Source organism: Lepidothrix coronata, unplaced genomic scaffold, assembly GCF_001604755.1.
Source record: "Lepidothrix coronata isolate B3197 unplaced genomic scaffold, Lepidothrix_coronata-1.0 Scaffold11, whole genome shotgun sequence".
NCBI classification, from domain to species: Eukaryota; Metazoa; Chordata; class Aves; order Passeriformes; family Pipridae; genus Lepidothrix; species Lepidothrix coronata.
In genome coordinates, this window is record NW_016690191.1 from 4,565,379 (window position 1) to 4,590,646 (window position 25,268).

A 25,268-nucleotide genomic window follows, 5' to 3' on the forward strand; every position below is an offset into this window, starting at 1 on the left:
TGTTTCATTTTTCATTTACCATGGTTTAACCTCAGGCATAAGAGTCTCCACTTTAATCAATAAGACTTGATGTCACTGGAAACCTCTTGGGAATGTGCTAGATGGAGCTCTAGCTACGGTCTGAGGCATCTTCATCTTCTCCACAACCGAAAATCACGAGCAGGGGATCGCAGCACCATATGTGTTTTTGAGGGCAGGAAAGGGAAGAGATGGACTGAAAGCAAGAGAAAGAGAGGAAGAAAATGGATCCAGAAGATCTCATTTCCACATAAATTTCTCTAGTGCTTAACCAGAGCAGAGGAAGGAGTAGGAGAATTCTGCAGGCACTCAACAGCCGAGCAATGTTCCTTGAGAAAAGGCAGCATTCACAGCTTTCCACGCAGTGAACTCTTGAAGACTCTGTAAGATTCATTAAACCTTTGGTCGGAGGAATTCCAGTATCCGTTGTGTTTCTACTGTTGCCGCCACTAATGTAGGCCATGTCCATATTAGCCGGGATCACAAGTTTGTTTTCTCTGGAACTCTTTCATGGATGGAGTAGTTCCAAGATACTAAATGATGTAGCCTGATAGCCCAGGAGGCAGAGCTCCAAGATTCCCCACCGATCCCCCTTAGGAAAAGCCCCAAAGTAGGAAAGCACTTAACAGGGTATAAAAATGAAAAATAAGAAGGAAAAAAAAAAATCTATTTAAGACCAAGGGAAAAAAAAGTACTATTTTCAGGTCTGAGATGGCCTGTGATTTGAGCCAAAGCTTGTCCAGAGGCACAGACAGTGCTTTTCTCTGGGCTGCACGGAGGTGCAGCTATTTAAAGCCACTCGGAGGCCCACTTCATGATGGAAAGCAGCCAGATCAGTTGGGCCTCATCGGTTTTGTTTTTGTTAGATTGAAGCCAGAGTATGTGAAATGACTTGTAAGAGGACCAGGGAAGGGGAAGAACCGGGCACCCAGCAGTTTCGCCCATGACACTCAGAGCTTAGTCTCTGTCTCATTTTAGTACTGGGTCAGAGAGAAGGTCCCCGAGCAAAGAGAATGGCTCTTTTGTCCCTCACAACAGCAAAGACACGTGGCAAAACTCTTGGGGTTTGCAGGTCAGCCATGAGAACAAGCTGCAGGAAAGTGTTTGCAAAGTTTGGTGGTAGCTGACATCCTGGGCATTATCCAGCTGCTACCCTGCCTCTGTCCCTCTGTGTTCTTGCACTGACACATCCAGGAGCCTTCTCCTCTACCATTCTCACCACCCAGAGGAAAAAAAACATGTCTCCCTGTCTTCACGAATCCCCAGTTCTCACCACTCTGCACTCTCGCTGCCTCTGCACTACACAAAGCCCAAGGGAGCCGGCATGAAAGATCCCATCCAAACAAGTAATACATCATTTTCATCACTTTGGTTTTCAAATATATTCTTTTGTCAATTTTTAATTTATTTTTTTTTCAAGTCAGCCCTCGGAGTGCTGCCGATTTAAGCACTGTGCAGAGTGCTACAAGAGCTTCTCATTTCCACTTTGCCTGACAGGTATTCATGTCTCTCTGACACTGCCTCTGTTCCCCAGCTGCTTCAAATAGCAATAGTTACCCTAAGCATTTTACGGAGTTATTGAAACCACTGACTAATGTGCCCAGAAATGAATATCCACTGGGAAAGAATCTGGTTGGGCCCATGTTCCTTAATTGCTGATTAATTCCAATTATGGTACAGCTGATCCACCAGCACCACAGATCGCCACATCAAAGGGCCAACCAGTAAAAGAAGCCCCTGAGTTAGAACAGCAACAGCCCTGTTGCAAACTCCTTTTGAGCTGGAAAGTGCTTCATAAACATTAATTTGTTATGCCTTGCTCATTCCCTGGGGAGGAAGGAGCTGTTACATTCTTTATGCAGACGGCAAAACGGTGGCATAAAGCAGGACCGTGTTTTCTCCAAGGTCTCCAAAGGAACCAATGATAATTGTGAACACTGAACGGTGAATAGCCCCATATTCCAGATTCCCATCCTCTCCAGGAGCTCTGGGGTCCAGAAGGGGACAGAAGTGATGATTGGTAAAGCCAGTGGGCTGGGATATGAGAGCAGACACCAAGAAGAAACACAGATGGTGGAAAGGAGTGCACACAACTGCTGCAGTTTGCAGCTGGGACCTTCCCAGCCCAGGCAGTGTCAGTGATGTTCTCCTGCTCTTCAAAGGATGGGAGGAGGCTGGTGAGGAGCTGATCAAGTCCCAGAATAAATCCTTGCTTGCTCAAGTTTCTTTACTCTGCCATCTGCTCCAGCAACACCTTATGTCGTCTAGAAAGGCCAGAGCTGCCCTCCAGGAAGCCCAGGAGCAGTACAAGCCCGAGAGTCTGAAGTGTCAGGAAGAACATCCTGTGGGAAAACATGGTTTCATGGAGTTTACAAGCCGAGGATGGAAACTGAGGAGTGCAGGAGATCTCGGCAGGCAAGGAGGCACCGAGTACTACAGAGGAGCTTTAAATGGGAACAGGATGAGCTGAGGGCTAAAACACAGCAAGATCAGCAGGGAGCCTTGAGGAACAAGGTTTTGTTGATTTTTTAGGCTGTTTGGATGCTGTGTTGTCTGGAATTATTGTTCTTTGTCTGTGTCTTTCCAGTGCAGACTGTTTTGGAAATGGAAGCTGCCCCCACAGCTCTTTGGCTCTTGACAATTGCCCCACTAGATGGTTCTCAAAATAAGTTGCCTTCTGCACCAAAATACATCAGAAGAGTGTCATTACACTTCCCAAGGGAGAGCTCCTGGCTCCAGATTTTGTTTCAAGACTATGTCTTGGCACCTTCCAACAATTCACAAACTCTAAAACACACACCCCAGGGTACAGGGAAGGCTCTGCTCTCCCAGCTGAAGACAGAGAAACATGGGTTTATGCCGACATCATGAAGTTCCTATGGGACCATTTGGATAGTGCCAACCAAATGAGTGACAGGTATTTGTGGTGGCCTTCATTCTGCAGGAGAAGGGGCTTTGCTCTCACAAAACACACATGAAAAGTAGTATGTTTCTGTACGAGAATGCACAAAATGCCTGGAAAGCTCCTTTCAGCTAGCAAAGCACAGATAAGGTGAGTGGGGAGCCCCCCAAGCTGCTGGACGGGGGCTGCTGCTGTGCAAGGAGACCCTCACTCCACCCCACAGCAGAGGGTGAGCTTTGCAGAGCAGGGAAGGTCTGGCACAGCACAGCAGGGCAGCAGCTTAAGACCTAAGCCCAAAATGTGTGGCTGCTGTCAATTAGGGGTCTTCATTCAAATGAGGGAGGAAGGACCAGGGTTTCTTCCCTACAAGTTTTTTCCAGCAAGTGGTCTGGCTGTGAATTTTTGCTCTGGCAATCAGCTCTGAGCTTAACAAACTGCATGTCTGCCAGACCCTTCTCTGACCCAGTTTCATTCTGGGTCTGAAAATAAGTCTCCCTCTCTCCCTTCTCCCTCTCACATCAAGTCACCTAAGTGCACAAGGCATTTAAAGCACTTCAGCCCAATCTTATTTCACACCACATCATTCTGTGCAAGCCTTTGTGTGTCTGCCCCAGTCGAGCCATTGGCCTGTGCTGATCAAATATCAGCAGAGATGAGGGACAGCGAAGGGGCTTAGCTCACAGGCCTCCGGGTGGGGAGGCACTGCAACATGGAAACCCCTGGGAACACGGCTATGCTATCCAAAACCCATTTTCCCTCTGCCGGAGGCTTTTATGCTTGAGAAAGAGGAAAACAGATTTACTTTAAAAATAAGGCAAATAAGTCTTTCTTCTTCTCCATCATCTATCACTGGAAGTCCTGTCTTCTGCCCCAGCTGTGACATTTTTCCCTCTATGTAAGCTGCTCCTCAAAGCAAGAACTACCCACACTAGGGCAAAATCATGCAAAAACATACACTTCTAATGGCCCTTTCATATTTGCAACATGCAACTGAATGTGAAAGATCACAGTCCACAGCCCTTAATTCAACCTCACTGCCAAAACCAGCCTGTGCACAGAGGAAACCCAGCTGGGTGGTGCCAAAAGTGCCAGCAGGAAGCAGGGAGAATGTGCACACAACCTGCTGCTAGTGGGACACGTGGGATGGCCGGTGGGGAAGCGTGCGAGAGGAAAGCAGGGAGCAATGCTGCGGCAGGGAGCACGTGGCAGGGAGCAGAGGAGTGCGGGAGAGGGGCCAGGGAGTGCCAGCACACACGTGTGGGGCCGAGAGCAGAACGCTGCTGAACATTTACTCTCGCATTACGGATTTAATGGCTTTTAACGGGAGACTTTGTAAGCGATCAGGAATTGGAACAAAAGGAGCTGGGGGAATAATTATTCTAACCAGGGGAGCTAAAGAACATGGCAAAATCCGTGCTGAGCAATCATGCTAATTAAAGGCACCCAGAAGAATCAGGATAGAAACGCCAAATGGTTTTCACTCTGCTGCCCTAATCCACTAACTGCCTCGGCACTTTGACTCCCACCAGCTGTGGGAAGGAGGGCTCTGGGTGAGTTGGTTTGTAGCAATAAATGACAGAAATAAACAAGTGACATGGGGGAGGGGTTGGTCCCCTCTGCAGTGGGCTGAAGCGATGCTTGGCCTGCCAAACTGAACACTGGCTGCTTTGCACCAGCAGCCTGGGAGAGGACCAAATGCTCCCACAGCCTCCAGCTGAGTGGTAAGGATCCCAGCATGCTTCCCAGAAAGCAGAACAGCTGCTGGCAACTACCAGCGTGAGGCTGAACACAACCCACAGCCACAAGCCTGGTCCTTTTGGACCAGTCAGCCCTGCTGCGTGACTGCTTCTGCAATGAGCTGTGTTACATAGCTCAGCACAGTGGTCTGTTCTGGGAGATGTTTCCAGGGCCACACCAGAGCTCTGGCAGCACTGAATATGCTGCTTCCTTGTTTTCACAGCTTCAGTCATCACTGGGTTGGGTCCACTAAGGCTGGTGAAGGGGCTTTCAAAAGTAAGGACATCTTCTGTGCAGTGGGCATCATCCTGATCTTCTAATGCTTAAAATGCCAGCTGGGGCTCTTGCCATGCTAGCATCAGAAAAGCAAGAACTAACATTGCAGCATGGGCAAATTTTCACCCAGAAATATGGACACTTGGCCTATGTTCATATTGTAAGGAAAGGAAATGAACACTGTTGCTGCAACAGACTAGAGGCTTTACAGACCCAAATAAAAACTCTATGCACTCAGCTAGTGTAAAACCCAGACTCCTCAAGGACCTACTAAGCCTTGGCCTACTGGGGATTTCAGGGGAAGCTCTCCCTTGGACATAGTTGGAGTCCAACAGGACATCACATGACAAGGCAGATGGGTGCAGAAACCCAATTAACAGAACAAGGCAGAAAGTGGTGAAATCACATGCTGAGTACGGAAAAGTCTCTCTGCCCTTCCCAACACCTCCAGGTGAAGGTTCTCCTCGGATAAGTGCTTGGGCAAGATACAAATGCTCTTCTCCCTGGAGAGGGGGGGCAGCAGAAAAGCCAATGCCAACAATTACCATCAGGTAACAGCTTTCTATTTAAAAAGCAATGTTTTTTTTGTTAATCAACAGGTCCATTAACATGAAGCAAATGCCTCTCTAATGGACACCCACAGGATCACAGGCCGAACTATTTGTGTGCGGCATCTTTTGATTGATTCACCATAAAGATCATCAAGTAAATGAGAGAGGATGTAATATTTCTGCAGGAAACATTTCACAGCGGATACACTGATTGCAACACTCAGCCAGCTGCCATGTGCCAGTCTCTTCTTAAAGAGACTTCATATTTGATTCTCTGATTAAATATTTCGAAACAGAACAAATCAGGGCTCGATCTGCTCTCGTTTCATGAAGACCTGGTATTCTGCCAAGGAGGAGGATCACATGAGTAACCCATGTCCAGTCTCCTGCCTCTCCTCCTGTCCTCAAGGCTCACCATCCTATTCCATTGGTCCTTGCCTAGCCACACAGACCACTGCCACTCCACTGCCTGGCCTCTTCCCACTAAATCCTTGACCCAAGACAAGGGAGTCTGCTTGGTGGGATACCAGGTGACCCGTTGACTCATTCATTCAACTCCTACATGCAGCTAAAGGTGCAAAATCATGATCCATTTTGCCTGCCAGCGCCTCTCTGTCTCCTGCTCTGTCACCACAACAGACCCGCTGTAATCGAAAGCCCACTGAACATCCAATAGAACTGGAAAAGGCAGGACTGAAAATGAGGAATACCCTGAGAATAAAGTCAGGACCTATGAGGAAAATTGCAATGAAACCATCAGGTGAATAATTTGCCCCAGCAGCAATCCCAGCCAGCAGATATAGCCTACGAGCCAGAGCTGAGAGCTCGTGAGCTCTGCAGTTTGAAAAAGCAGGTTCTTTTTTCACAGACCAAACCCTGGGCTGACACCTCCTTTATGAGCTGCTGAAAAACATCATTTTCTGAACGAGCTCTGCAAAAACACAGTGACACTTCCAGTTTATGAGCAAGCCCTGCCACCGCTCACCGAGCCACAGCCTTGGAGATGTCAAAGCCACCCTGAACGAGGCCAGCCAGCGGGGCCAGGAGACTGCTGGCACTGCTGCTGAAGCCACATGCTTATTTCACATGCAAATGAGCCACACAAATTGAGACCAAACTCGCCTTTTCCCCTCTAAGCTACTCATAAATTACAGAGGCGGAAGGCAGGTGAAGGGTCTTTGAGGCAGGTGAAACACGGTGGTAAAAAAGACTGAGTGTCTAATTGGAGGCAAGAGGAGAAAGCTGAACACTCACCCAGGTCCCACAGGGAGACACAGCTAACCCTCCCCTCCTGAGATAAGCTCCATCAAGAGAGCATCCAGCCTGTTGGATTAATGCCTCCTTGAGGCAAATTAGAGGTGCCAGCAGCTACAAATGAGGGCCTCTGCTGTAGCTTCCATCCTTTTTCCCCTTCAGTACTATCAGGAAAATAAATAAATAAAACAAGTCTGCAGGTCCCACTGAAGCTGAACTACATGTGCCATTACAGCCTCACAGCCAGGCAACAAGGTAAGAGTGCAGGTATAATCTTGGCTGTGGATGCTGGGCTCCTGCCTCCCCTTCTTTTCAAAGAAAATAAAATTGAGTTTGTATCGACTACTGAGAAAACAAAGCAACATTATACGGGACACGACCCTCTGCAATCAAATTAGGTCATTGCAACACCATAACCAGCATGGAATATGTAGCCCAATAGGTTATAGGATGAAGGAGAATGATTTCATGCAGCAAACATTAAAAGACAAAAGTAAAATTAATCATATGAGGACTTTCAGCATAGCCAGAGTGAGAAACATGTTTGGAGTCGAGGGACAAGCAGCAGTCCTGTCTTAGGGCTTCCCTCCCAAACCCTTCTTGTGCCCCCAGTCAAACTGGCCTGACACTCCTCAGAACTGGTAACTAAAGACGTGGCAAAAGTTGGGAAATATCTTTGCCACTTGCTGCACAGCTTCGTCGCTTCCCCTCTCTGGAGCTCTGACAGTTTCCAGTAGAGTAAAGCCACTATTCACAGTTTGCAGCCTTGGCCCTCACTGTATCAGCAAAATGCCCAAGAGCAACATATCCAACGTGCTGATTTCAGGAGTGCTCAGATCTGTTCAGATAGGGGACTTAATGTCCTACTTTTCTGTAAGTCACCACTTCTGAGTCTATATATACATTGCACACAGATCACCAGAAAATAAAAAATAAACGCGTGGTCCAGCTGCACAGACTTTTGCCATTATGGTTTGGCACTCAGTTGTCCTCCCATCTCCCTTCCTCAGCTCACACCTCTCAAATACCCTGTCCTCTTCCTCAGTGTACCCCTACACAGATAACCCCCCACCCAGCTCTCTTATACTCCGAGCACTTGGTCACAGGACCTCACTTCATCACCCAACTGCTGAGGGTTTCAACCCAAACATCCCTCTATGAGAAGGGAGGGAGGTCTCCAGCTGTCCAGATGCCCATGTTGGTAGGTATTTATGGTGATGTGAAGGCCCCCATACCCCTGGAAAGGCACGGGTGGGTTAGCACAGGGTGTAGCATCAGTGCTGTTCATCACTGTACCGGGACTGTGAGGATGTAGATGTGGAGCCTGGGCTCTGCATAACCTGGGAGGTGAGTACTGCCATCCCAGGCAAGTCAAAACCCAGCTCAGCACAACTTCCCCAGTGCCTGTTTTACCCCATCAAGCAGGGGAATATGCACTCAATAAATTCATCCTGCTACATGTGGAAGGAGGACACAAACCTTCCTGAAACCTTGATTTACATATCAGTCTGTGGCAGTGGTTTCCCAACTGCATAATGAGTACATTAACTTTGGCTAAGCTGATTCTCTAGAGATGAAGAGATGGAAAAAATAATCAAAACAAACTGTGATAGAGTTTTTGATTAAGCAGCTGATGATCAATAAAAGTTATCTGCAGGGCACAGAGTGTTAATGAGCTACCATTCCTGTAGCAAAGGAACACCTGAGCCCACGGTCCCTGCTCCACATAGCCCACAGGGGTCAGCAAGACCTGTTCCTCCTGGACTGACAAGGTGAGAACATGGGCTACAAAGTCCACAGGTCTCACCTGCCCTCATTCCAGTTAAAAGGGTGATAGTGGAAGAAGGAAAAGAAACAACCTTAAAGAGGAACGTGGCTAGAAAGAGAGAAATGAAAAAGTTTAACAGCCTGATTCAGGCTTGAGGTGTTATGTTTGAGGGAGAAAAAAGAAACTGAGAAGGCATTCATAACCTTTCTCAGACAGCTCCATTAATTTAAAAAGGCATTAGAGCTCTGCAGCTGTAACAGCAGCACTCAGCACCTCTATGGCAGGGAGTAAGACAGATCAGCCAGTTGGGCTACCAGCTCTCTGCCACCAGTGATGCAAGGCACAAAGTGGCCCACACCACATCCTGCCATTACTATCTCCTTATCCCTTCCCCCACTATGATGTCACTGCAAAGAAGGTGTTAAATCTCAATACTTCTTAATATCTTAAATTCATCCCCAAAGATTCTAAGGCATTAAAGAGTGGACTTTATAGAGAATTTCTCATAATAACGTAACCACCTGTTCAACAGCACACGGCAGCAAGGCTGCACAAGGGTTTCAGAGAGCAAGTGGAAAAGAGAGCTTCATATTAAAGCTACAGAGAAGAGACAAGGCAGAGACATAAAGTATCACTACTTCTGCCTGAATTTAGCAATTTCACTGTAACTAATCATTTTACTCTCCCAGAAATGTCTGGAGAACTGTTAGTGACCACAGGGAGCTGCTAGGATCTTTGTATTACATTTCCTCCCAAAGTTGCCTCCTCTGACAGCCCAGCCCAGCCTGCCTACAAAAGGGATTTGTTTTCCCAAAACTCACTTAGCCTTCCTGTCCTCAGAGGGTCTAGGGAAAGCTGAGAAAAATCAGCAGACAGGATACTCTTTCTGAAGTGTCCCACAGGGAACAGAAGGGATGAACAGCACATTAGGATTTCTCCCCCAATTTCTCAAATTCTCACGGAACTGGGGTTTGCAATCACCCTCTGCAGAGCCCATGTCAAGACAGATCATTAATACTACTTGATGCTGAGGATCTCTTGTATTAAAAAAGCACAGCAATTACTTAGCTCAAATCTCTATATTATTCATAAGATCCATATCTATCATGGATATAGTATTTACACTGCTATGGGGACATGTAATAAATAAGGCAATAAGCGTTTCCTTCCTCCAGGTCAAGATGAAAGTCCGCATCTTAGAGAGTGGAGCTTTCCTTGGGCAGCCAGGCTCATATCCCAGCCTCCCTGCTTAATTCCTTCAGCCAGCAACTAAAGCCAAGGTAAAAAATAAATGCTCTTCCTCTGAGCCCAGCACTCAGGTTCTGACCAACTCCGGTGAGGGAGGCAATGCCTAGGTGAGATGAGATGAGCAAGGAGAGGCCTCAGCAGCAGCAAAGAGAACAAAGCAGAAACATATTGTAGCTTGACCTCCATGTAGGTGGAAAGGGAGAGTTTGATCTAAACTTATCTGGAAAGAGCAGGAAAAGCTCAGAATGGCCATTTTCTGGGCTCATAATATACAGCTGACAGCTCCAAGGACCCTTTGTCCATCCAAACTCCTGACTCCAAAAGACTGGCTGTGAAAGAACTTCAGGTGGGGACTCGTAAACACACAACATGGTCCAGTGGGCTGAACATGGGCCAGGCTGCTAGCTGTCAGCAACCTGGTGTGACCTTGAGCAAACTGATGTCTTTCCAGCTGCCTCTCCTCATCCATAAAATGGAGATGAAGACGCTTGACAGCGCCTTGATGGGCTTGAAGGAAAAACGCCTCTTTCCAGGAAACAGTGGAAATACAAGATGCTGAGTTACTTCTCCTCATTAAGAAGATGATAAAATATACCCCATCCCTCAAATACTCAGCTGCCTGCTGTGCTCTCAGTAAGGTTCCCCTGACATTTGGGCTCTGCTGGGATCTGGCACAAGAACAGAACAGTCCCACCCCACCCCATCTCTGGAATTTGCCCAGAATTTATTTTTAACACAGACTCAGCGTGAACATTTGTGGTGGGATTTGTATGAATTCGGGCTGATCTCTGACTCTGAGCTTGTCTCACCCTGACTGTGCCAAGAGGACAGACGGCACAATCTCCCCCACCCTTCCCAAGGAGTCTAACATGATACAGACCCAAAGTGTCCTGTCTCATTCCACATGCAGGAAGGAATGTTTGGGCAGCTACCTCAGATGGAGATACTGCTGCTCTCCAGGGGTAACTAACCTTGTCCTAGAGCATAAGACATATTAAACAGGGCCCTAAGCTGAGCTTAAAATGACCTTTCAAAATCATGTAGCCCTTTGCCAAGCTCTTTATTTCTTTATGATTCTGGACTGTGAGCAATGGGATAGAGCAGAAGCTGTGGCCCATCTGAGAGAAGCCTTGAAGATTGGGCTGCAGCTTTCTGGTAAGTCAAGACCTCAGATACGGCTTGAAGCACAAGGTCCTTTGCTTTGGTATACACCTGATGGCCACCATCTCCCTTGCTCAATGCTCCTCATCAATTACAGTGCAGAGATGTAAAATGACTGATACTTTTAATACAAAGGGCCTGTCATTTATTTATTAGCTGGCGACAGGCCCTGCAGTCTAGGATGGATGCATTATAAATCAACTGCATTTCTAACCATTAAAAATTCATCCAATTCATAATGTAGGACGCCCATAATTTCGTTATTAGTGTTGAGTGTGAAGGATTTTTCTTTCTCTTCCCTTGGTTTTACTTTGCCTCTTTGCTTTCCCAAAGATCTTGCTCATCTGAGGATTAGCTAGGCTTAATCCTGCAAGAGCGAGGTGGAGGGGTGAGAAGGGCTGGGGGAAGGATGACAAGGACTAAAGTAATTTTGTTCCAGTGTTTTCTTCTAATTGCAATTTGCCATATATACTTAGGAGACTTAGCTGCCTTGTCTCCTGTCACACTTATGGGAGCCAGAGAAACTGCTTGTCCTGAATTTAAAAGATGCTTTTAGGGAAAAAAAAAAAAGATCCCTTTTACCTCTGAAAGGGGAAAAAAAGGCAGTATGGTGGTGAGATAGGGAAGGATGATGTAAAATCTATTAAAATGTATTAGTAAAAACAGGCGTCCATAAACTATAAACCAGTACATTTAAAACAGATCAAACATATATATATATATATATATATGAGATTTATATATAAAAATAGATAGGTTTGGTAACCTTCAGACTCGGTGCTCCAATTCTTACAGGAAAAATAGGTTAGTAGGGCTGAAAAAAAGGTGTGACATTTTTACAGACTCAGAGCTGTGACAGAAAACTTCAGAAACTGCTGCAACATCAGCACATGAACTTGGAACTACCATCAGGAAAAGCTGAGTCTATGTGAAGCTGTAAATCATCACTTAATTTGAGTACTGCATCCCGTATTGACCACGCTTGGCTGCAGATGGCAGGACAGCCTGATCCTTGATGTGGTACACACAGAAATTTTCATGCTTTCACTGAGCCTCGGTTTGTTCCCATCTCTTAAACAGATCTATTCAGGAAGGGACAGGGAGAGAGGGCTTGAACAGATTCAAGCAAGGTTCAGCATTAGGTAACTTGCAGCATGTTTGGGAATGAGTGTGCAGGATTCTAAAAATGGATTATGCAATAAACCCTGTCTTAATGGGAGACAAGCCCAGGCATTGAGAGCAATCCTCACATGCTGTGAATTCAATGTACTTTTCACCTCAAGACACTTGCATACAAATCTTACATCAGCTACACATGGAAATGGGATTGTTGAGTTCTCAAACGGGTATGTTCACTTCAGTAAATCACATCTTGTTCAACAAGGCCAGTGCTTTACACTTAACCACAGTGCAAGACAGCTACTTCAGGAGCACACTAGCAGAAGTGGTGCTTCCATTAGCAGCAGCATCTTCCTTCATCCCTCTGACCCCACTCCCTGTCTGCACCCACCAACAAGAGCAAGGTGGCCAGAAGGATGCTGAGGCAGACTGGAAACGTTCAGCAGCCAAGAATGACAACTTCTGCATTTTTGTTATATGAAGCAATCGTGCTCTGCTCCACCTGCCCCGTGCTGCTGGGAAGCACAAGCCATCCCTGCCTGCCCACCCCTGTCTCCCCAGAGCCAGCCACCACAGGAGGCTGGGAAACAAAACCCTCCTTTTACACAAGAAACTCTTCAGGCAGAATAATTTTTCACATGGGTCTTTCCCCAGATTTCAGGACTGAACAGGCTGTTTTGGGCTGTCTAGCCCAAAAGCAGCACTAAGGGCAGGGGTTTATTTTTTTTTTTTATCCTCTACTGACATACATCTGTAGCTTCTCTGCTACATTTTGGGCTGTACTCCTTGTCCCACAAGGCAGCGCTACTAATAATGTTCCTGCTGTGTGTGCGGTCGTGCAAAACTGCTCCAACTCCTAAACAATAGCAGCTATTTTTAATTAGGAATCACAATTTAACCAGACAGTGAACAAACAATGAGAGCCTGCAATCTTCGAACCAGAAAGACATCTCCTGTCTGATCACGACGTGGCCTCTTGCACTTCTGAGAGAGATTAAATCCGAAAAACAGCCTAGTTAGACTAAAAAAGTCACAGCACAATGCTCTTGCAAACTCTGGGAGCTCCTGGTGCCTTCAGGGGTACCACAGGCACATCCTCCTTGTCCCAGGAATGCAGAGGTACTCCCGCCTCCAGACACTTTCCCAACAACCAAGGATTATAAGCCACAATAAACTCATTCAAAAGCAAGACAAATGTTTAAATGAGGGCCAAAAGAAATCAATACCACAACTCTGCCCACACACACATACACACACCAGCTATTTTTACAGCGACCCACAGTAAAATTCAAACAATCAATGAGCCATAAGGAGAACACTCTTGAATCCCCTTCATTACCCTTGACACCAGGGCTGCCTGAGTCTGCAATAGCCTCAGGTCATGCACTGTGTTGCTACCTCTTGTCTTGCGGGGATGAAACCATAGGCATGAGGAGCATTGGCTGGTGAACAGAGCCCTGCTCTCTCTGGCATGGACAAGTCCTTCAGATTTAAGCACAATACAAGTGCATATCGATAGGGAAAGGAACGAACACCTAGGTACGCAGCTAGTAACACTGGAATGTAAATCTATTTTAGCCCTGTTTTGTCCCACTCCTCTCACCCTGCTACACTGAGACTGGACTCATGCCAGACCATGAAAAGCACACCTGTCCTTCCAAGCTCTGAATGCCCACTAGAAACTGAAGACACAACCATCTTTGCTGGCTTAGGGCAATCCCTGGTGGGAGAACTGCCTGGTCGGGAGCATCATGGCATCCCTGGCTTTGCTGAGGAAAGGCAGAGCTTGAGGGAGCTCAGCAGAAATCCACGTGTGCTTCGGCGGCAGCAGCACTTGTGAGGCAGAGGGGGTCGGTGTGTGGGTGTCACTGTGCAGGAAGCTGAGCCACGGGGAGAGAAGAGTTACTGACTCAGCAAGTGTTTTATACCATGCCCATCCCACGGTGTGTGGGTGAGTGGAAGAGGAACACTCGCCCATGAACACAGGGACAATGGTGAGGGTGTGGAGGTCAGGGAATGCTGCAAGAGGAGTGGGAGAGTGTGTGAGCCCCTATATGAGATTAGTAGGGCACTGGATGCAAGGCAGAATATCAGGGTGTACATACACATCCTCCATGAGATACTTCATGTCTTGGGCACTTCAGTCCAACCCAATTGCTGCAGGGACAAGGCTGCCAGGCAGCAAGAGAAGCCTGCTGTGCTAGAGCCACTCCAAATCCAGGAGGAAACCAGGTCAGGACCTCCTCTCATCTGGTTTGTTAAGTGCTTGACAGTTCACACATCAAGGGCTTCCTTTCTGAAATCACCCCAGGCGAGCCAACACTGCTTGCTGGCCCCACAGATATCAAGATTAAACAGTTCAGTGGAAATGCTTTTAGGCAGAGGAGCAGGCAGAGCTTTGTATGAGGAAATACTTCCCTGTCAACTCCTTGATGTCTGTATCCTGCAGTACTTCCATCACTAAGGCAGTCTCTCTACAGGCAGGTCACAACTAGCAGCCCAAAACCAAGTTCTGCTTGATTTAAGGGTTTCTCTTCCTTGTGGCTCCCCATCACCAGGAACATCTCTGCCCAGTGTATTGTCATCCAGCTCTGCCGCCAGCGTCACTTCCCTGTGCTGGGGCTGGAGCCTGCTCAGCCCCCTTTGATCCTGGGTGTTGTTACAAATATCTCCAGTAAACACACAATAAAGCAACAGAGTTTGGATCTAAAATCCAAACAGCAGCAGAAGGTGATCAGGTTGTGTTCAAACCAAGCTGGGTGACCGTCACATCTGGAGCAAGCAGGGCTGCACTGCTGGCCACAGCAACTCCTCCTAAAGCAGGCAGGGGTCAGGCAGAGCCATGCTGCTTTTCTTTCTCATGGTTAATCCAACAGACAGCATCTGCAGAGCTGGTTGAGAGGCACAGTATGTGCAATGGATTTTGCCAGCCTTTCCAAGACATCCCAAAAAAGTCTCATTTCTGCAGCACCATCATGGCAGGAAGGTCTGAAGTGTTACTCAGTGAGGGTAAGGCTGCAACTCAAAGTGCAGGGGTAATAGGTAGGATGGGCACTCCACATCTGCAAATGAAGGTTAGACTTCTGGAAAATGTGGATATTTCTTCCACTTGTTGTTTCAGAACTGGATGAAATGACGCAGAGCAGAAAATAACCACAGGTAAGAAAAATCACCTGAGATGTGAGCAGGTTGGATCAAGTTCCAGTGTCCATGGTATGTCTCCTGTTAGTCACATGTTGCAGTCTGGGCAAGGGACAAGAAGGTGATGCTGGGCACAAGGGAAGTTCTGTTATGCTCCAGTGAGAGACAGAAGCAGTAATTTTGGTTGCTCACATGTTTCTTCAGATACCCACAACATCTGCTCTGTAAACAGCCAGCCAGAGCCTGCGGGGTTTCTTCGATGTACAAATCTTTTGCAGGAATTTCACATCAACACTTGGAGCTCAGAGCACTTTCTATGAGAATCAATAGCAAACCAGAAAGAAGGGAAATTTGGAGCAGAAGGTCATTGCAGAAACCTCCAATGCCATCACCTGTTAGAAGCTGAGCGATGAGATCGGTCAGGGCTCTTCCACAGAACCAAGACACAAACCCAGGCTTTGTTAGGACCAATATGGAGACACAGAACAGAGTAGCAAAACACACATAAATGAGTATATAGCTACTCACAGGTCTTTGTCAAAACCCTTAAAAGTATCTCATGTGGGTTGAGTGAGAAGGACAAGACTGTAAGCCAGTGGGAACTCCAGTGCAGAAGAGACTTGACCCACAAGTGCCTACTTCAGAAGAGCAATGGGAGCTAGGTTCTGCTGGAGAAGAAGCTGGAGCTTTTGTCTTAGAGGAGAGAAGAAGAAAAGAAAAGTTTGGAGAAACAGCAGAGCACTGTGGGAGGGGCTGAGACCTGCACAGCCCAGCCCCAGGCTGGCCATGGGGCAGCAGAGTGCTGTTGTCACTTCACACTGGGCTCCACATTTATATTGCATGAAAAGAATATTTGACAAATCGTCTTATCCCTGACAGAAAAAAAAAATAAGTAAAGGGAGAAAAGGAAAATTTTCTCCTTTTCACTACCAACTGTTTCAGTTTTCTTTTTTAGGCAAATAAAACTAAAAGCACTTATGACTTTAGTTTCATGTTGTTGTTTTTGGCAAAAATTGGAACATGAACTGACCAAAAATAGAAATGCTGCATACTTTTTATCTTCCCATGCCCAGGGTGAACAGAACATACTAGGCAAACAAAAAAAATTAACAGTGGTAAGGGTAAATATCTTTTTCATTTCTGCTTTCAAGACCTATTAGAACCAGAGATAAGGAAATCTATTTGTTTAAGAAATATGATTTCTGAAATGACCACAATGTTCCTTTTAAGCTGCACTGAAATACAAGATAAAGGCAGGGTACTGAATGAAAGAGTGCTGATGGCGCCTTTATTGTGTGATTTGCCTTGTTTTTTTCTGAAGTACTTCTTTTTAGCCGATTACCATGTATTTACAGTTGGTGTAATTATATCTAATTACTTAATTAGCATGAATACGTGTAATTACTAACTTCGAATATGTAATTATGTCAGGGCAGCCTGTAATAAACGAGGTTGAAAAAAACCCTCATTAGGACTGTACGAAAGGACGGCTGCTCCACCCGTGTGGAGAATGCATCCCAGTCCCCAGACTGCGCCAGTCCTGGAAAACACAGCCAGCTCCGATTGTGTCTGGCAAAATCCTCCCCCAAAATCAAATCTTTTGCCCCACAAGTCTAGCTTCACAGTGCTTGTGGGAACTGAACATCCACTGCTGGGATGCAAATGGGGACCTGTCCCCCCAGATTACTTTTTTCCATTGAGGTTTGAATTTCTTTTCTCTGATTTGTCTCATTCTCCAGAAGACCTGCTTTGTCAGATGAGAAATACAAGGGAACTGAACAACTCCAAAACTGTGCTGTGGCATTTGAGTAAAGCTTGAGAGATCAGGTCCAAGAACTAATCTGCATCTGATGCATATTGCTTAGAATTAATGACTACTTAATTGCTATTATTAAAGTAAAACAATCTTCCAAAATGATTCTTCTGAAACATTACTAATATTTCACCACAGAAATCTCCAGCTATTCATAATTACAAAACTTGTGTTTTGGAAGTTAAAACCCTGAACTTCAAGAGATGGAGATAAGGTAAGAAGCTGCTGTTACTGCCAATCCTGCCCAGAAGGACTAATAGCCACCTTCTGGACACCAATGAGGGCATGTTTTGCACTACCAAAACCTCTGACTGTAGGCTGATGTTATGTCCTATGCCCTCATCCTCATCATTTACTCTGACCAGAGTGCTTGCCACAAGTCCCATTCTTCTGCTCTCATCTGTTTATTTCCAAATACAGAGAGGTGCAAACTCCTGTCAACCTGTCGCTCCTCCTGCTGATGTCTGCCAAAAAGAAATACACTTGGTTTCTCTTCAGTGTGCAAAAGGGCAGGAGGAAGAGGCAGTTTTAGCTTATTCTTCTGAATTTGACTTGTGGCTGGACTGTCCACATTGCCAAACTCTTTGCTTAACCCTCCCCAGGCAGGGCTGAGACAAGGACTGGATACAAACCCCAGTGCTGCCCAGCATGTCATGGAGTTACAGCATAAAGCTGGGGAAGCATCTTCTCAAAGACTCAATGCTTCATCATGAGAAAACAGGGTGGTGCTGGTTTCTTCCATGGCTCTTTGAGAATCTCTCATCCAGAAAGGGAAAGAGAATTTTAAGCCACGTTTCTGCCACCTGCTCCTCTAAAACAGGCAGTAGCAGAAAGGGGGTAAGAGACAATTGCAAAAATCCCAGGAAGCCATAAATGAGAGCTGGCTCCTGTGCCCTTCATCTCATCGTCACGAGGACAGCACATTCCCAGTGAAGAACACATTTCTGTCTCCTTGAGGACACGTTAACAAGAAGATCCCATGGGACAGTAATGCACAGAGGGAGCAAGAGGGACTGCAGCTCCACAGGCAGGGAGCTGGTCTCCATATTTCAGCTGCAATTCCATTATGCAGAGCTAAGTGGCTGGGAATAAACATCCGTCATCCCTGTGTGATAAGTGATGCTTGCTAGTATAGAGGGTGACAGAAATCTATATCACATCAATGTACTATTAATACTGCATTAAGCATACAGAGTTTGCTCTCCTCATTGCAGCCTGGCAATGGGTATCAGCATGTCCTCCACCCAGACAGCATCCAAGAGCACAGAGATATTCACGTGAGGAAGGAAGGAGAAAAGCTTCATGACGGAGAGGGAAAATGCTTGCTGAAGATGCAACTCAGTCCAAAGGAAAGATGCTGGGTGTCATGGAGCATCTTTGCTCACAGCTGGGCAGCAGCTCTGTGGGAGGTGGGTGGCAGGAGCTCAGCTGGGCATTAAGGCACTCCCCAGCCCAGAGGAGTTCTCTCTACAACTGACAGCAAATGAAGAACTGTTTGTGTCCAAGCTCTCACAGGAAGAGAGAAAAACCCTCCAGCGTGAGAACCATGGGGAGAACAGGAGCAACAAATATTCTCCAGCTCGGGCTTAAGTTGAGTAGAGCACATCAGATCAAACAAACCCCTTACAGCAAAAGCTCCCCAAAGCATGGTTAATTTAAAAGGTGAATTATGAAACTTTCCAGCCTCAAGCAAAGCCACCAGTGAAGTCAGAAATTTTGTCCAAGACAAGTCTTGGGGACTAAAACACAAAGCACACACCAAATTCAACTCTACCTGAGGGCTGAAGGCCTGGATTTTGCCCCATGAATGACAAAGAAATCTAAAAAAATTAAGCCATTCAGCCTGCCAACATCCAGCTGTGGTTTGCCTCTTGTTATTACCCAAAGGGAGTGCCACTGTTGTGGGGTCTGGTTTCAGCCACACTGCCCTGTAGCCCTGGAAAACCTGAAGCATTCCCTCCTGTGGCACCTTCCACAGGAGAAGCACCTCCAGATGCCATGCCAAGCATCTTTGTGAACCAAATCCCACTGTGAGCAACTTCCTCTGCAACCTACACAGCTCTGACAAACCCCACGGGGCAAACACTCAGAGCAAAACTTAATCCTTTGAGGTTTAAGCTCTGCCACTGCACAGCCTCAACAGCACCCACGTCTTGAAATGGTCGGCACATAGATTAAAGAGATTTGAGACAGCACAGGAGGGAAAGGAAAAAAAAGTAAAGCGGGGGAGCCCCCCCCTCCAAGCCATCAGAGTTTGTAAATCATTTTGAGATGAGGTGCTATAAGAAATGTAAAATATATAATTAACAGCACAGAAAAAACACGCTACATTCAGCTTCTCTGCTCCTGCCTAATCACCGCCCTCATCCTCCCCTCCCTACAAACAGACCAAATTTAGCACATTAAAATGAAAATCAAGGGGAAAGCCAGGCACATTCACTGAGTACATCCCATCACTCTGGCAAGTGAAGGGTGGTGATATGGGCTTGGGCACAAGCCAGCAGGACTCAGGAGGGTACACAGCAGGGGCCGCCCCACGGACACCTCCCAGGGAACAGCAGCTGCAGCTCCCCTTCCCCTGAGAGAGGAGTGGAGAACAGGAGCAGTGTGCTCCTACTGAGCACTTAACACCAAATGGGTTCCCACAGGTTGGGAAATCAGCCTTCTCCCTGTTTCCAAGAGCTGAGTTATGTCTCCTACACCCATGAGTCAGCAGAAGCCATGAGATGAACAGGGGTGGCCAGCGCAGCACTCCCTGCTTCTGGTTAAGCCACAGTTAGCCCAAGTTGAGGCTTATTCACCACTTTTTTTTTTTTCCAAGCCTTTTATTTTTCCAGTTCTACCCGGAACCAAGACACACTAAAAGGATGAGCAATAATAAGAGAAGAATGTTACCCAAACCCCTGCATTGCTTGGCTTGCATCTCAGAGCTGGCAAGAGGCCTGGGAGAGCTCAACTACCACCTGTGAGCCGCATGCTGGGGAGGGCTGCATCCCACCACTCACGTGGGAAGTGGTGCAGGACTCCCAGAAAAGCATCCTTTTACACAGCACTTTTCTTTTATACTCAGAATTTAGTAAGACAAACTGGAGAGGACCATTTGATCACCACCTGCTAGTCTAATGAGCTCAGTTCATGACCCAGATTTATACAGGAAAGGTGTAAAAGCTTTACAGAAGCCCATAAAAACAAGACATCCAGCATCTAAAACCCCTGAAGATAAAGATATCTCCACACATCTGCCCCACCTATGTACACGAGTCCTGAGCTTCTCCCTGGCCCACTGTGGAGCCAAAGAGGCAGCCCTATGACTGGGAAACTGCTGGAGGAGGAAGGGGAGGCAGGTCCTTTCCCCAGCCAAGCATGGGTCATGTCCATCCCCATGCTCTCAGGTGGCTCTTGCTCACACCTGGGACCTCATGCTTGGAGCTGATGAGGAAGAGCCTGGCTTGGAATGGCACTTTCAGGCAAGGGGGGAAGGTGACGGGTGGGTGGCGGAGGGAGGGTGAAGGGAGGTGAAGGTGAGAGTGGAAAGTCTTTTCTGGAAGCATCTACATGTATGTTGTGATTTCTGAGACCTGAGATTCACTTTGGTTTCTGGACCATACCAAGACCCACTCTCCTCAAAAACCTCCTTCTCTTCTTCCTCATCCTCTTAACCTCTTCCTCCTCGTCCTCCTTCCCCCCATCCCCCCAGCCCATCCCTTGACCCTCACGGGGGGCTCCGGATCGGGCACTCACACGTGTCTGGCTTGTGGCAGTTGTGACCTTGTCGGAAGTACTGGGGGTTCTCGATGACGGGAATGCGGGTCATGCCGATCACCACTGTGTCCGGGCCAGCATCCAGGGATGAGGGTGTCGTGATGCCATGGTTGATGTGGTGGAGAGGACTGGCTGAATCCTCCTCTCCGCTGATCACTGCCACGGGACCTGCAAACAGCACACACACCTGTCAGGTACAACAGGGGGAAAGGGCTGACAAGACCTGCTGACCACGCGGGTAGGGATTGCTGCAGGTTGGCACCTGCTCCTGGACAGGATGCCTGTCTTAGCAGTCCTGGCAGTTGTCCCATCCCCAGGGCTAATTTCTCCAGGCAGCTCACAGGGCAGGGAAGATGCTACAAGTTTTCTTTCCTGGCTTTGGGATACCAGATTAACAATCTTGAAGGGTTAAGTAGCTACAGGTGACACCACATCAAAGGTGAGTCATCTACAAAGTCCTCTCCTAGGGCTGTCACAAGAGAAATCAGTCACTGTGATGTCCATATATCCTGTCAGAATTACGACCAAGCTTAGACTAGAGAAACATCACCCCCAAAGAGTTATTTCACCCCAAAACCATATTCAGGCCATTTCTGTTGCCCAACGTGTTGCCCATATTGTTTCCCCTCTTCCAGTTTCACCTGGGCACACAGAGCCCTTCAGTCAGGCTGATACCTACAGGGACCCACAATGCACTGGAGCAGATCCTGCTCAGCTCATGCTGCCTCCCACCACCATCACCACAACTGGCAACACCTCCCTCTTACCCTCCTGACCCCCAAAAGTTGACAACACCATCAAACAGGCAAGAAAATGAGGCAAGACCCCCAAGATGGGAGCAATGGAAGACTCATTCCTCCACAGCCTCTCTGGTCTGCATTAATTGCTCTCACTGGAGCAAGGGCACAGAGGCAGTTTCCCAAAGGAGGACCCCTCTGCCATGCTGGCATCCCTTTGGAGGCCACAGGCACCCAAGGATGGCAGAGAAGAGAGCCCTCAGCAAGATATGGAGAAGGCAGTCCCACAACCTTTAGGCTGAGCCGCAACAAACCCAGAAGACTCCCCGCTCCTCGTCTCGTCTAACTCATCTGCCACCATCTCAAGTATCTCTTAACTCCCAATTCCCCATCTGTTGCTTGGTCATGGGACCTGTTATCAATCCCCACCAGGCTGAGAGAGGGACCTGGTGGATAGCTCAAGGTGGTCCCTCTGCACTGACCCCTGTGCAATGTCTTGAAGTTGCAGCTCTGTGAACAAGGAGCCCTCAGCACGGTCCACATGCCTTCCCCCAGTCCTCCAGCACCCACTTATGCATCCTTGTCTACCTCCATGGAGAAGGTCCCCAAAGCACCAGTGTGCCCAAGTGCACCCACATTGATCTCTGTCCTGCAGAGGTCCAGCAACCATGTTCCAGCTCCTTCAGACTCCTGCTCCAGCCATGATTTCTTACACTAAATGACCGTGCCCAAGAGCAACAACTCTGATCTTGCCCTAACCAACAGCAGGCTGGTTCCCTTAGGTGAAAAGAAGTGATGAAGGAAAGAGCATCCATATCTGAGAGCCAAGACCTGCTTCCTTCACAGAGATATTTCACAGCATTCAGCTGTATTTCAATTTTGGGCTTATGTTTTATTTTGGTTTTAGACCCTCTAATCCATGTTGCAGCCATTCTTGCTGCATTAGTGTTGGACAACGTAGAGACCACAGTGAAATCCTCCATGAGACCTCCTTAATATATTCACATGGGAAGAGAAACCACACTCAACTAGTAATGCTCCTTTTCTCCTGTGTGGATGCTATCAGGAGCTGCCAGAAGCTCAAGTACAGAGGAGCAGAGATGCTGCATTGAGGTATCAAACCTATGCAGAGAAGCCAGCCTTTTACCTATGTTGCATAGAAAATGCTCATCTCCCATCAGTAATCTACTTCTAATTGCACAATTACTTTATTATGTAGCACTAGCAAAGAAGAGGGGAGTCTTCAAGCCATTTTACTCTCTGGAGCTACTGGGAGGATGGGGCTCCATGCAGTCGTTCTGCCTGCATTAATCTAGTCTAAAGGCTGCTCATTTTTGGAGCTTCAAGTATTGTTTGTTCTTCCAAGTGGGATATAATGAAGTTATTGTGTAATTAGCAGAGTCCTGGCAGCTGTGACAGGTGTTTTAGTCACGAGGAGAAAAAGTCTCTCCCTTTATTGTGAATTCCTTTTGGCAGGTTCTGGCTTTTTTAACGTTACTCCTTGGGCCCGTGTGACTTCCAGCTTTCAAGATGCAAAGGCAAAATTCAGCTCTTGTCACAAGATGCCTCTGTTGGGACTATGCACACTGCATTTCTCCACATACAAAAAGTGAACAGGCAATTTTGGTTTGAATTACTTTTGTTCTTTTGCGATGACAATTCTTTGCAGGCAAACCAGGAGGAGTGGGTTTTGTGTGGTGTGCACATCTCTTCGTCCCTACCCTGCACCTCTGGCCAGCCCAGCTGTGGTGGGATGTTGAGAGCTCTGCATTTAAGGTGCAGTTCAAAAAACAAGTCATAAAAATATCAGCTGGAATAGACTGGTGTAAAAAATTTTAGAAAAGAACATAAAGATCTCCCTTGCAGTGGAGCAATGTGAGAGGCTAACTTACAGCTTTTCCTAAGCAGCCAAGGTTTTGCTTCAAAAGAGAGGTACTTCATTAGGCAATGGGATGTGAAAGGCCCCTCTAGTGAGTGACAGCCAGGCTGGATGACACTTTGAGCAGACTGGTCTCATGGAAGGTGCTTCTGCCCATGGCAGGGGGCTTGGACTAGTTGATCTTTAAGGTCCCTTCCAACCCAAATTCTATGATTTTATGGGAACGAAATATTCATTGTCCTTTGCTCTGAGAGCAGAAATCACACCTTTGTGGCAAGGGGCAAAGAGGACATCTCCTGCAGCATCAGGATTTGTAACCAGCCACGGGACATACACCAGGCTGACACAGACCCTGCTGAGGACATGGTCCTCAGGGCCTCACAAAGCCCTGATATCACTTTTCCCTTGCTGTTCTTGCTTGCACAGCACCTCCTAAATTTTAAGGAACACAGATCATGGCAGTGCCCCTCTAGCACAAGCGGGTTAGCAGGACATGGCTATGTCTAAAAGAGTAGGGCATAATCGAGGTTGGGTAATTGTGAAACTAAGCACAGCAAACATCTATTAGTCATCGTTCCAATGGTCATTTCTTTGCCAATAAAGAGATCCAGAGTCTGACCTCCTTTATGCTCCGTGTTGTTTTTTTTTTTCTGTGGCTTACTTTTTAGGAGGACTTTCTACATGTGTTATCCTTAGTTTCATGCCCCAACTCCATCCAAGATCTGTGCAGTAACCATGTCTCAGTTGATCCACAGGGTGCACTCCCATTTCCCAATGAACATTGGGTCCCATAAATGGACTCAGCCTCTCAGTCATCCAGCTCAAGTCAATGCTGACAAGCTTATCCATGCACAAGACCTACCAACCCTCAAAAGCCTCAGAGCTGAACTCTGATGCTTCACGACTACCTCAACCCCTTCCCACTTCTGCAAAAGTGGGAAACCTCAAGAACTTCCAGTGGCAGTCCTGACACCACAGGGATAGCACACCTCAGAAAGGATATTCTACCCCTGCAATAATACAGGGACAATTTATTGCCTCCAGATGTATTTCCAGGTCTAGGAAAAAAAAAATCCCATTCTCCAGAGTCCTAAGGAACACACACGATGGATATGCTGCACTAGGTTTCCAGCTTTCCAAAACATTTCTGATGACAGTAGGCCCTGACCTGACATGGACTAGAACATGCTATTCAGCCAGTTCATCCCAATATCCTCCACAGAACATAATTTGAAAAAAGACATAATTTTCAGTTGTGGACTTCTCCAAGTTTCTCCTATTAATTTTTTTTTTTTTTTTTAGGAGAGGGGTGTGGGTAAGTAGAAATCTGGACATTAATTCCTACAGCACAGTCATGGCTCTCTATCACTTTCCTTCTCTCATTCCCATCTCTTCTGGCTGGTCACGGCTGAGATCCAGTTCCCTCTAAGCCTACAGCCTCTTTGTTGCCACTCTTAGAGTCAGGTGAGTGCTGGACTCACTGCACAAGCCCGAGACAAACTTAGAAAATATCATGGATATCAAGCAGTCACTGATCACTTTTATAGGTGTGACTATTGCTCTGACTCAAAATATACACTGCCATTAGCAACTCCTGGGAATAAAGCAGCTACCCAGACTTTAAATCTATCTTGGCAATAGTACATATTTTTTGCTGTTAAGTAGGCGAAGAGGTTGAGTTTTCTGATGTATAATGCTGATTTATGGCTTTATTTGGAAGAATTCCCACTGGTTTCACCAGTACATTTTCCAGGTAAGGTTAAAGGGAAAAAATGAAGCAAAAGAAAGGGAGAGTACAGATTTTAAGATTTAGGTTTACTTTCCATTTGACAGGGAAATGGGCAGAGAGATATAGAAAAGAAGACAGTTTGGTACAGTAAAAATGCAGAATAATAGTCAAGG

The 25,268-nt window shown here is 46.8% G+C and overlaps 1 protein-coding gene across 3 annotated transcripts in view; it reads right to left on the minus strand.

Moving 5' to 3' along the window:
- NTRK3 (neurotrophic receptor tyrosine kinase 3) overlaps positions 1-25,268 on the minus strand; it is a 219,312-nt gene that overhangs the window by 82,494 nt on the left and 111,550 nt on the right. For all 3 annotated transcript variants that reach the window (XM_017805164.1, XM_017805163.1, XM_017805165.1), the window contains exon 12: positions 20,730-20,918. In XM_017805164.1, coding sequence (XP_017660653.1) covers positions 20,730-20,918 — 189 coding nt within the window. The remainder of the gene's footprint in view (positions 1-20,729; positions 20,919-25,268) is intronic.